The 12197-nt window shown below is 41.5% G+C and overlaps 1 protein-coding gene across 14 annotated transcripts in view; it reads left to right on the top strand.

The window, feature by feature from the left end:
- The window catches only part of Cpeb3 (cytoplasmic polyadenylation element binding protein 3), a 173298-nt gene that overhangs the window by 100216 nt on the left and 60885 nt on the right, over positions 1-12197 (top strand). For all 14 annotated transcript variants that reach the window (XM_029536987.1, XM_029536993.1, XM_021193125.2 and 11 more), the window contains 2 exons: positions 4079-4246; positions 5049-5138. In XM_029536987.1, coding sequence (XP_029392847.1) covers positions 4079-4246; positions 5049-5138 — 258 coding nt within the window. The remainder of the gene's footprint in view (positions 1-4078; positions 4247-5048; positions 5139-12197) is intronic.

Here is a 12197-nt window from a genome sequence, read left to right as displayed (position 1 = left end):
GAAAGAAAGAAAGAAAGAAAGAAAAAAGAGAAGAGAAGAGAAGAGAAGAGAAGAGAAGAGAAGAGAAGAGAAGAGAAGAGAAGAGAAGAAAAGAAAAGAAAAGAAAAGAAAAGAAAGGAAAGGAAAGGAAAGGAAAGGAAAGGAAAGGAAAGGAAAGGAAAGGAAAGGAAAGGAAAGGAAAGGAAAGGATATCCAAGATACAGTCCACAGGACTCAAAACAGTCAACAATCTGAAGGGCCCAAGTGAGGATGCCTCAGTCCCACTTGGAAGAGAGAAGAAAAAAATCACAAGTTGGGAGGGAGGGAGGGGCCTGGGAGGGAAAGTGGATGGGGTGGGGGTGCAGTATGGAGGAAAGGGGAACCTGATCTGGTATTGGGTGAGGGAAAAAGGACTGAATCCCTGAGGGCCAACAGAAAGAATGGAAACAGGCAACCTCAGGAAATAGGAGGTTGGGGGGATCACCCAGAATGACCTGGGAAGTAAGAGACTCTTAGGAATCAAAGGGAGGGACCTTAGATGAAATGCCTGACAGTAGGGAGAGGAAACTTACAGAGCCCACCTCCAGCAGGAAGACAGGGCATCCAGTGAGGGATAGGATTGCTATCCCACAGTTCTCTCTCTCTCTCTCTCTCTCTCTCTCTCTCTCTCTCTCTCTCTCTCTCTCTCTCTCTCAAGAAAACATTGTTGGATTCTAGGTAGAAATCATTGAGAAAAGGTGTTTATATAGCTACTCAGACTGTGAGTCAAGGAATGAGAGTGGTTTGGATTAGGGCATTAGGACTGGTGATGACAGGATTTACAGTGAAATTGTGTTTTAAAGCTTGAGTTGGTAGAATTTAGTGAGAAATTGGTTTAGGGAGGGAGGGAGAACGGGAGGAAGTTGGGCTGGAGGGGGAGAGAATGAATATGAAGGCTATATACTAAATTTCTGGGTTGAATTGGGTATATATAAAAGGCATTTGGTTTTTTTGCTGTGTGTATAATGTGCAGTGTGTGAGCCCACAGTGCGTGGATGTATGTGTGCGTGTGTGGATGTATGTGTGCAGGTTTGTGGACGTCAGAGGTTGATGTTGCCTGTCTCCCTTGATTGTCCTCCACCTTGAACTGTCCTTGTTTAGGCAGGATCTCTCACTTGAGCCCAGAGCTTCCGGATTGTGCTAGCTGGCCAGCTTGCTCTAGTGATCCCTTGTCTCTGCCTCCTAAGGGTTAGTTAGGGTTACAGGTGGCCACCATGTCCACCAGGTATCTATATGGGTGCTGGGGCTCTGACCTTGGCTCCCATATTTGTATGGTATACCTATTGAACAATCTCCCAGGTGTGGTCTTTATATTGACATTTAAGGAACGCTGGAGAGAAGCAGATTAAAGTGGACGATCAGGAGCTTATGTGATGGTTTTTAGTTATTTTACTCAAATTCCCACTCCAAAAATTTTTGCTGAAAATTGTCCTCTTGCAAACTGCAGGAGGGACACACTGTTTTGCTTGGCTTTTCTCATTACCTGCTGTCTCATAATTACCGTGCACTTACTTGCCTGTCCTCTCATTAGACAGAGTCCTTTGTCACGAAGCTCGTTGGCGATCTTGGAAAGGGGATAAATATTTCCCTCTGTGTTTCCCGCTGAGTGTTGTATGTTAGAGACGTCTGTGATCTTCCTTCTGGGTGGTGCTGGAGTGAGTTAATGTTTCTTTATTATGGAACAGCAGCATCTTGCTTTCTCACGAGGTGGAGCCCGGCACACATTTCATTCATTTCATTTCTGCCTCTTCTCCACCACCCTTTGTCTTTTGCACAGCTCATGTTTCTTGAATTGGAATTAAGAGGTAGGAATAGACATTCTGTGGGAATTGCTGATTTGATCCTGAGTGTGGACTGCATGGCATATGTAACTGGCTGCTGTCAGAAAATGTCTATGGGAAGCTCATTTTGCCTGCAGTTGTTGCAGATCTGTTTCTTTTATTCCCTGTGATGAAAACAGTTGTCAAGGGATGAGAATTAACTATTGTTCATTCCTACCCGGCTGTAAAGATAGGCGTCTTGTAGCAGTGCTGGAAAGAATGAATAAGAACTCTTCAGTGTCTCATTATCCCAACCCTTGGCCTTTGCTGACTCCAGGCTTCAAAACCGTACCAGGCTTATACCACTGAGTTGCTTGTAGTATAACATGGTTATATTAGCAGCCTTTTTCTTTTTTGCAAAAAATGTTTACCATTTTTCTAAGGCTGTTCATACTGTTCTTGAATGATGGCTGTAGTGGCTCAAAGCCTGTGTTGCAGGGTAGTAGAGCCAACGGGGAGGGAGGGCCCTTTGTGTGCCTGCCTCCCTTTGTCTGAGAGATGGACTTCTTTGATTTCCTCCTTTGTTTTTCCTACTGCTGCTCCATCTCCTCCCTCCTCCTTTCCATGTTCTCCTCCCTCCATCTCTCCCCTTCTGCTGTCTTTCCTCTTCCTCTTCCCTCCTCCTTTTCCTTATCTATTCTCTCTTCCCCATTCCTCCTTCCCACCTTTCCTCAGACAGTAGAAATGGGTGGCAAGTTTTACCAGGAACTCACAGGCTCAAAACAAGAAAAATTAATTTTTAAAATTTGGGCCTTATTTTGGAATGCCAAATTGAAAATAATTTCTAGTCATGGTGGTACACACCTTTAATCCTAGCAAGTGGAAGGCAGAAGCAATCAGATCTCTGTGAATTTGAAGCCAGCCTGGTTTTCAGAGTGAGTTCTAGGACAGCCAGGGCTACACAAAAAAACCTTGTCTCAAAAAAACAAAACAGAAAATAATTCCTTAGGAATTTTGTTGTTGCTGTTGTTTTTGTTTGTTTGTTTCTTTTTCTGAGCGATGGCATCACTATAGCCCTGGCTCAGAAGGAACTCACTGTGTAGACCAGGGTAGCCTTGAACTCACAGAGATCCTCTTGCTTCTGACTTCCGAAGTGCTGGTATTAAATCCATGAGCTACCATCATCTGCATTGTGTCTGTGAGAGAGAGATTTAAAATACAGCCTAGAGTAATAGTGTTAATATGTCATAGCCACACCCATACTACTATATCTTGATTTATGTGCTTATTTTCAAATTGGTGCCAGGAAAACTATCATTGGCTCTGCTATTAGAAAAGGCAAAATTACCTTCCGCCATCAGGGCCAGTCTTTACAACCAAAAGCCTGAGGTCACCATCAAGAGCAGATAAAGATCGTGGAGCAATATTTATTTGCTTGTCCTATGTACTTTAAAAAATGATTAAAGAAAGGAAAAAATAACTTATGGGTACATTCTCCTTTTTTTGGTTTTATGAGGCAGGGTTTCTCTGTGTGTAGCCCTGACTCACAGAGATCCATTTGCCTCTGCTTCCCAAGCGCTGGGATTAAAGACACATACCATTATCTCCAACTGGTTACATTCTTTTGTGTGTGTGTGGTTTTTAGAGACAGGGTTTCTCTATGTAGCCCTGGCTGTCCTGGAACTCACTCTGTAGACCAGGCTGGCCTCGAACTCAGAAGTCAGCCTGCCTCAGCTTCCTGAGTGCTGGGATTAAAGGCATGCACCACCACACCCAGCGTTGGTTACATTCCTTTACTAGCATAATATTCAATCTTATCCCTCCTTCTCCAGATAATCAACATATGCACCTCCCAACTTTATATGTTTTTTCCCCCCTCAATAAGTCAGAATCCAGCTAGTGCTGACCACATTCATTGTTTGTGGGTTCCCTTCACCTACCAATGGACGCTTCCCCATACAGCCGACACCTGCCAGCAGCTCTTCAGTTAGGCATGAGCGTGCCTCTTTGTTAAGGGCATGTACTTAGTAGCTACAATGGGGAATATGGGTATAATGCAGTGATCTTTTGACCAAGGAAAGCAGATGCAGTTTTGATGCTTTGTCCTTAGATACTATTCTAGTCATTCCAGTGTTGTATGTAAACATGGTTGTACTTGGTGGTCTTCAGTTTTCAATTGGAAAAACCATGCCTCAGGATACATTGTGTTCTATGTGTTTCAGTTGGCACAATGGACTTCTGATTCAGCATTGTTCTCTAAGAAAGCCATTCTGATTATACAAACTGCTACTTTGTTTCAGGTCGGTCTTCTCTCTTTCCCTTTGAAGACGCCTTCTTGGATGACAGCCATGGTGATCAGGCCTTATCATCTGGCTTAAGTTCTCCTACTCGATGTCAAAATGGGGAACGAGTGGAACGCTACTCTAGAAAGGTGTTTGTTGGAGGCCTTCCTCCTGACATCGATGAAGGTACCACATGCATTCATTAACAACAATACAAGAGCTGGACATTTGTGCATTGTGTCACCATACCCTGACACTTCTCCAAGCTAGCATCAGTAAACACACTTTGAATGTGTAATGAAATAGTGATGACAAAGCTAACAAGCTGTTGTAGTTCTCATAGGCTTTGGATGTGCTATTTTAGACTCACTACATGAAAGTTGTAGTGGCCGGAGCTTCCCTTCCCTCTAACAGTAGCATTTATTACTTTGGGGTGATATGCGTATGCCACTGCACTTGGAGGGCAGAGGACAGTTTGTACGAGTTTCTTGCTCCCGCGTGAGTCCCAGGGATTGAACTGGGGTTGGTAGGCTTCATGGCAAGGTTCTTCATGCACTGAACCATCTCTTCTGTCTGTGAAATATATTTGAAACATCTTCTGCATCTTTACCTTTTTTTTTTTTCTAAAAATACAGAAACATTCTCAGTTTTTGAAATCAGTTTTACTTTACATAAAGATCGCCTTAGCTAGAACTAGATTTTTCTACCAAGTTTCTTATTAAGTTTATTGGCAGTAAAAGGAAAGGAATTAGAGTTAGAAACATATTTTTCATGACTAGATGCTAATAACCAGATATACTCCCTAGCATGGTATTTTATTCTGCAGATTTACTTCTGAGAAATACTTTAGAAAAGCTCTTAAAAGAAAATAAATGCAAAAGGTGGGGTGGGGGATCCCTTAAAACATTTTTTAATGAAAAGATATATTTTATGTTTCTCACGATTGCAGATTTTCCCTCTTTCACTAAATTCCTTCTTTGTTTTGTAGATGAGATCACTGCCAGCTTTCGCAGGTTTGGACCCCTTGTGGTGGACTGGCCCCATAAAGCCGAGAGCAAGTCCTACTTCCCTCCTAAAGGTAATGGACTCAAGATGTCCCTCTGTGAGACGCCAGACAGTACCAGATAAGACAATCTTCCAAGTCTTGAAATAGCCATTGGCCCTATTTCCCTAAGTAACCTAACAGTGCGCATCATCATATATGAGGTTCATGTGGAGACACTCCCCAGAAGCGTACTGTGTGTGATGACCCCTGAGTTTATTAACAGTGGGATTGTTTTGAATCTGTTATAGAGGAGCTTTTGCTAAGTTTATAGTGTCCTAGGGTTTTGAGGGATGCCAGCAATGGTAAAAATACAAAACTAATGTGCTATTTGAAAAAACAAGTGTGTGTGTGTGTGTGTGTGTGTGTGTGTGTGTGTGTGTGTGTGTGTGTGTGTATGTGTGTTTAAATAGATCTCACAGTCCTGGGGATTGGGAAAGCCAGTGGCTAAAGAATGGCTTTGTGCAGTGTGCCCATTGTCCACAGCCAAATGCTGAATGGCTTGGCCTGTTGAGAGGTGGAGAACTAACTGGAAAAGTGTCTTCACAACATCCCACTTCTCTTAACTGGTGGGAGGGTCTCTCGCTAAGCTCCAGCAAATACACTGCCTTGTGCTCAGAGATTGTTGTTGCTGCAGAGTCCGGAGGACGTCTGTGCTGATGCCCAGTTTGAGTGTGTTCTGAGAGTCATGTAATAGAGTACTTTGGATTGAAGAGAATGGGTTTCTCTTTCCACTGTTATGTTGTGCAACCTGTGTTTTAGAGGTGCCATTCATCTTGTTGATGACACCCCTGAGAAATGACTTGTGATGCATTATGTGTGTAACATTCCTTGTCACAGAAGGAGGAAGTCAGCATCCATGTCTTCCTTGTGCCCTGTGCAGGACAAACTTGAGCTTAAGCTGGGGAAGCCACTGGCTTCCTGCTCTGTCCAGCTCATTAGGGTTTTGCTCATAGCCATCTCCTCCATTGCTCCGTAGCCCATGAAAAGAAGTTAGCCACTGAAGGGTTACTTGTGGTTTTTAATATCATCTGTTAATTTTTTTTTAAGACATGTCTACTTCGCTTTGTATTCCAGGCTGGCAGTATACTCAGCATATCTGTGCCTCAGCCTCTCAGATGCTAGAGTTAAAGGCGCACAACAATAGCTGGCTCAGAGCAGTTTTACATTTTGAAGTTAAGCTTATTTCTTCAGAAGAGATTAAAAATCATTATACTGATTATTTCAGTGGAAGAATGTGTTCTCTACCTTGTGATATGTGAACTACACTATGTAAAGTTGTATATGTAAAGATATTTTCAGGCCAGGTGTTGTGGGACATACTGTGATTCAGCATTTTATCAATGAATGAATGTGTTTATCACATTATGGAATATGTGATATACTTTATAAAATGACACACATGAAAGGCTACAAAGTAGTCATACTGAGAAGATTATGAAAACCATTCTTTTTTTTTTTTTAAAGATTTTATTTATTTATTTATTTATTATATGTGTTTACACTGTAGCTGTCTTCAGACACTCCAGAAGAGGGCATCAGATTTTTCTTATGGATAGTTGTGAGCCACCATGTGGTTGCTGGGATTTGAACTCAGGACCTTCGGAAGAGCAGTTGGTGCTCTTAACCGCCGAGCCATCTCACCAGCCCATGAAAACCATTCTTGCATAAAGTTGTCAAATGGTCATTGGAGAAATAAAAGGGAAATTTATTATATATATGGTCACATTCAAATATTCATTCCAAGTGTTTATCTGTGAGAAATACTCATTTTGCTAAATGTCCTCCTTATTAGTATATAGATTTATATGAAATTTTAAGGGCTTTTTTACATATGTGCATTACATATAATGTATGCTGTTTTTTATATATTCCCCCTAACAATGTTAGCATCTTTCTGAGGCCGACCTACATTATCATTAATGAGCATAGTTTATTTATTCAAGTCTGTGAGTGTTAGAGTTCATTTCTCTCATAAGTTATGCTTGTTAGCATTATATTTTTATCCTTGGATTTTCCTTTCTGAATTTTCTTTGCAAGGGGAGAGGTGCTGACGATGTACCCAAGGCCTTCTCTGTACACTGGGCAACAGCACTGCCTTACAGTTCTGTCATTTCCTCTTAGGGTAAATTCCTGTTCCCAATCTTAGTACTTGGTCTGTAAAACTCAGTTTTGCTGAGAGTCTAGGGAAATTATTCCTTTTCAATTTTTGCCAATCTTATTGTTAAAAACAACACTTTTGGAGTTATTTTTAACCTTCTTTACTATCACATTGATTTTCTTTTGTTAGACAAGATAATAATTCCTGATACCTTTTAGATATTTGGGTTTTTTATAAAAAATGTCTTTTATATGAATGACTTTTGTCTTTTAGATAGTTAGAAGTAGCCCAGGTTGGATTTGAACTTACTCTATAGCTGGAGATGACCTTTAGCCACAGACCTTAGTCTTCTGAGGTCAAGCTCAGGGTTCCATATATTCTGGCAAGCACTGTATTAGAAGCCCATATGGTTTTTTTTTGTTTGTTTTGTTTTGTTTTGTTTTTTTCGAGACAGGGTTTCTCTGTATAGCCCTGGCTGTCCTGGAACTCACTCTGTAGACCAGGCTGGCCTCAAACTCAGAAATCCGCCTGCCTCTGCCTCCCAAGTGCTGGGATTAAAGACGTGCGCCACCATGCCCGGCGCCCATATGGCTTTTGCATTGCCAGTAAAATTACCAGTTTTTAAAGATTTATTTATTTATTTCATGTGAGTACACTGTGGCTGTCTTCAGACACACAAGAAGAGGGCATTGGATCCCATTACAGATGGTTGTGAGCCATCATGTGGTTGCTGGGAATTGAACTCAGGACCTCTGGAAGAGCAGTCAGTGCTCTCAACCTCTGAGCCATCTCTCCAGCTTCACCAATACTTTTCTTTATGTATTTTTGTTTGGTTGGTTTTGGTTTTTTTGAGATAGACTCTATGTAGCCTTGGCTAGCCTGGAGCTCCCTGGTGAGCCAAGCCTCATGACACAGGTCTGTAACCATCGTTACTGAGGAGCCTCTGGGAAGAGGATTACAAATTCAAATTTGATTCTGTCTCAAAAGAAAATAGACGAAAAGGGCTGGGGGTGAAACTAATCTTGCCTAGCGTGGGAGGCCTGTACCACAATAACATGGTGTTACAGAAGAAAGAGGGGAGGGCAAAAGGAGGCAGGGAAGACAAGGAGTGGCAAGTGACAGGGCCCTGGTACAAACAGAATACAAGGTATAGATGTTTGTGTCCAGGAGTCTCTGAAGGAGTCTGTGTTAGGTCTTGTGGGGATCTAGAGAAGACACCATTCTTGATTTTAAATGGCTGCACTTTCTCAAAGGGACTCAAAGATATAAATGTAAACTTTGAGTGGTAAAGTATGAATCCTGGCACTAGATTTGTGGGGATCTCGGGTGTTGTATGGCCCTGGCTTGGTTATTTAACCTTTCTGTGCCTTAGTTGTATCGCCAACAAAAAAAGAACAAAATAGTACCTATTTCATGGTGCTGTAATGAGAATTCAAAGGAGTAAATTCTGTGTTTATAACATGGTATTATAAATGATGATATTTCTTTTAAACTATGGAATAATCTGTAATCCATATCAAGGGAGCAAAATTATTCTAGGCATTCAGAAGAGATTGCTGTGGGATGTGTAAAATCCTGACCTCTGGAGATAGGTAGACTCTAAGCAAACAAGTGAAAGATCTGCACGACAAGAACTTCAAGTCTCTGAAGAAAGAGACTGAAGATCTCAGAAGATGGAAAGATCTCCCATGCTCATGGATTGGCAGGATGAATATAGTAAAAATGGCCATCTTGCTGAAAGCAGTGTATAGATTCATTGCAATCCTCATCAAAATCCCAACTCAATTCTTCACAGAGTTAGAAAGAGCAATTTGCACATTCATTTGGAATAACAGAAAACCCAGGATAGTGAAAACTATTCTCAACAATAAAAGAACTGGGGAAATCCCTGACCTCAAGTTGTATTACAGAGCAATAGTGATAAAAACTGCATGGTATTGTTACAGAGACAGGCAGGTAGATCAATGGAATAGAATTGAAGACCCAGAAATGAATCTACACACCTATGGTCACTTGATCTTTGACAAAGGAGATAAATCCATCCAGTGGAAAAAAGACAGCATTTTCAACAAATGGTGCTAGTTCAGCTGGCAGTCTGCATATAGAAGAATGCAAATCAACCTATTCTTATCTCCTTGTACAAAGCTCAAGTCTAAGTGGATCAACGACCTCCACATGAAACCAGATACACTGAAACTAATAGAGGAGAAAGTGGGCAAGAACACATAAGCACAGGGGAATATTCCCTGAACAGAACAGCAATGGCTTATGCTCTAAGATCAAAAATACACAAATGGGACCTCACAAAATTGCAAAGCTTCTGTAAGGCAAAGGACACTGTCAATAGGATAAAAAGGCAACCAACAGATTGGGAAAAGATCTTTACAAATCCTACATCTGATAGAGGGTTAATATCCAATATATACCAAGAACTCAAGAAGTTAGACTCTAGATCACCAAATAATCCTACTTAAAAATGGGGTACAGAGCTAAACAAAGAATTCGATATTCCTTAAGAAGTGTTCAACATCTTTAGACATCAGGGAAATGCAAATCAAAACAACCCTGAGATTCTACCTCACACCAGTCAGAATGGCTAAGATCAAAAACTCAGGAGACAGCAGATACTGGCAAGGATGTGGAGAAAGAGGAACACTCCTCCATTGCTGGTAGGATTGCAAGTTGGTACCACTCTGGAAATCAGTTTGGAGGTTCCTCAGAAAATCAGACAGTATTATCTGAGGACCCAGCTCTACCACTCCTGGGTATATACCCAAAAGTTGCTCCAATATATAACAAAGGACACATACTCCACTATGTTCATAGCAGCCTTATTTATAATAGCCAGAAGCTGGAAAGAACCCAGATGTACTTCAAAAGAGGAATGGATACAGGAAAAAGTGCTCCATTTATACAATGGAGTACTACTTAGCTATTAAAAACAATGAATTTATGAAATTCTTAGGCAAATGGATGGAGCTAGAAAATATTATCCTAGAGTGAGATAACCTAGACACAACAGAACACACATGGTGCGTGCTCACTGATAAGTGGATATTAGCCCAAAAGCTCAGAATATCCAAAATAAAGTTTGCAGACCACATGAAGTTCAAGAAGAAGGAAGACCAAAGTGTCTTAGAAGGATTAACAAAATACTACTGGGAGCAAATATGGAGACATAGTATGGAACAGAGACTGAAGGAAAGGCCATCTAGAGACTTCTCCACCTGGGGATCCATCCTACATACAGTCATCAAACCCAGACACTATTGTGGATGCCAATAAGTGCATGCTGACAGGAGCCTGATATAGCTGCCTCCTGAGAGGCTCTGCCAGAGCCTGACATATACAGAGGTGGATGCTTGGAGCTAAACATCGGACTGAGCATGGAGTCCCTAATGGAGGAGTTAAAGAAAGGACTGAAGGACCTGAAAGGGTTTGTAACTTCATAGGAAGAATAACAATATCAACCAACCAGACTCCCCCTCCCCCCCAGAGCTCCCAGGGACTAAACCACCAACCAAAGCGTACACATGGAGGGACTCATGCCTCCTGCTGCATATGTAGCAGAGGATGGCCTTGTTGGGCATCAATGGCAGTAAAGGTCCTGTGAAGGCTCGATGCCCCCAATGTAGGGGAATGCCAGGGCAGGAAGGGGGGAGTGGGTGGGTGGGTTTAGGAACACCTTCATAGAAGCAGGGGAATGGGCTAGGGAGTTTCCCTGGGCGGGAGGACCAGGAAAGAGGATAACATTTGAAATGTAAATAAAATATCCAATAAATAAATAAATAGATAGATAGATAGATAGATAGATAGATAGATAGATAGATAGATAAGGCACTATAAAAAAGATAGTAAAAGAAAAGGCAGAAAATGCCAGGCAGGGCACTATGTGATCATTTTTATTTTCATTTGGGTTGGCTGTTTATGGTGAGCTAGGCAATAAGTCACTTTTTTTATCCTTAATCTCATTTAATTATCCCAAATTTTTAAGGTAGGTACCTATTTCATTTACTGTTCTATTGTTTTGAGGAGACACCATGGCCAAGGCAATGTAGAGAAGAAAGCATTTAGTTGGGGACTTGCTTCCAGTGTCAAAGGGTTAGTCCATGGTCATCGTGGAGGCAGGAAAGCAGGCATGGCAATAAAGTAGTAGCTGAGCGCTTATATCTGATCTATAAGCAGCAGGCAGAGAGAGACTGGGCCTGATGTGGGCTTCCAAAACCTCAAAGCCCATTTCCAGTGAAACACCTCAAGGCCACACCCACTTAAACAAGGCCAAACTTTTTAATCCTTTCTAAACAGTTCCATTAAATGGGAACCAAGAATTTAAATATATGAGCTTGTGGAGGCCATTTTCATTTAAATATTATAGAAGCAGATATAAGTTCAGAAGAGATTTGATTTGTCAAAGGCAATAGATAGGACTGGGATTTGAGCTAAAACGGCCTGCTTTTTGCAGTCAAAGGCTTTCCTTCTTCCCTTCACCAGACAGGATCTCATGATGCTAGATTAGACTTAAAGTATGCTATGGAGCCAACCTTGAGCTTCTGGTTCTCCTGCTCTACCTCCCAGGTGCTGGGCGTTACAACTGCCGTGCTGATGATGTAACCTAGGGCTTCGTGCATGCTAGAAAAGACCTTATCAGAGGAGCTACATCTCTGGCATCTCTCCCTATTTAGGGGGAGGGGAATGTTTGAGGCAACGTCTCATGTAGTCCATTCTGACCTTGACCTTTATAGGTACCTAAAGTTGACCTTGAACTCTTTAGGTACTTTGATTACAGGCTCATACCAGTATACCTAGCTGCGAGTACATAGTTCGTTTTCTTTCTTTCTTTCTTTCTTTCTTTCTTTCTTTCTTTCTTTCTTTCTTTCTTTCTTTCTTTTCCTTAGAATACCCTGTATTTCAGGAACTGGATGCATTTTTTTAACTTATTTTATTAGATATTTTCTTCATTTACATTTCAAATGCTATCCCGAATGTCCCCTATA

This window comes from Mus pahari, chromosome 1 (genome assembly GCF_900095145.1).
Source record: "Mus pahari chromosome 1, PAHARI_EIJ_v1.1, whole genome shotgun sequence".
Classification (NCBI taxonomy): Eukaryota; Metazoa; Chordata; class Mammalia; order Rodentia; family Muridae; genus Mus; species Mus pahari.
The sequence above is the reverse complement of the archived record's forward strand: the minus strand, read 5'-3'. Positions and strand labels throughout refer to the sequence as shown.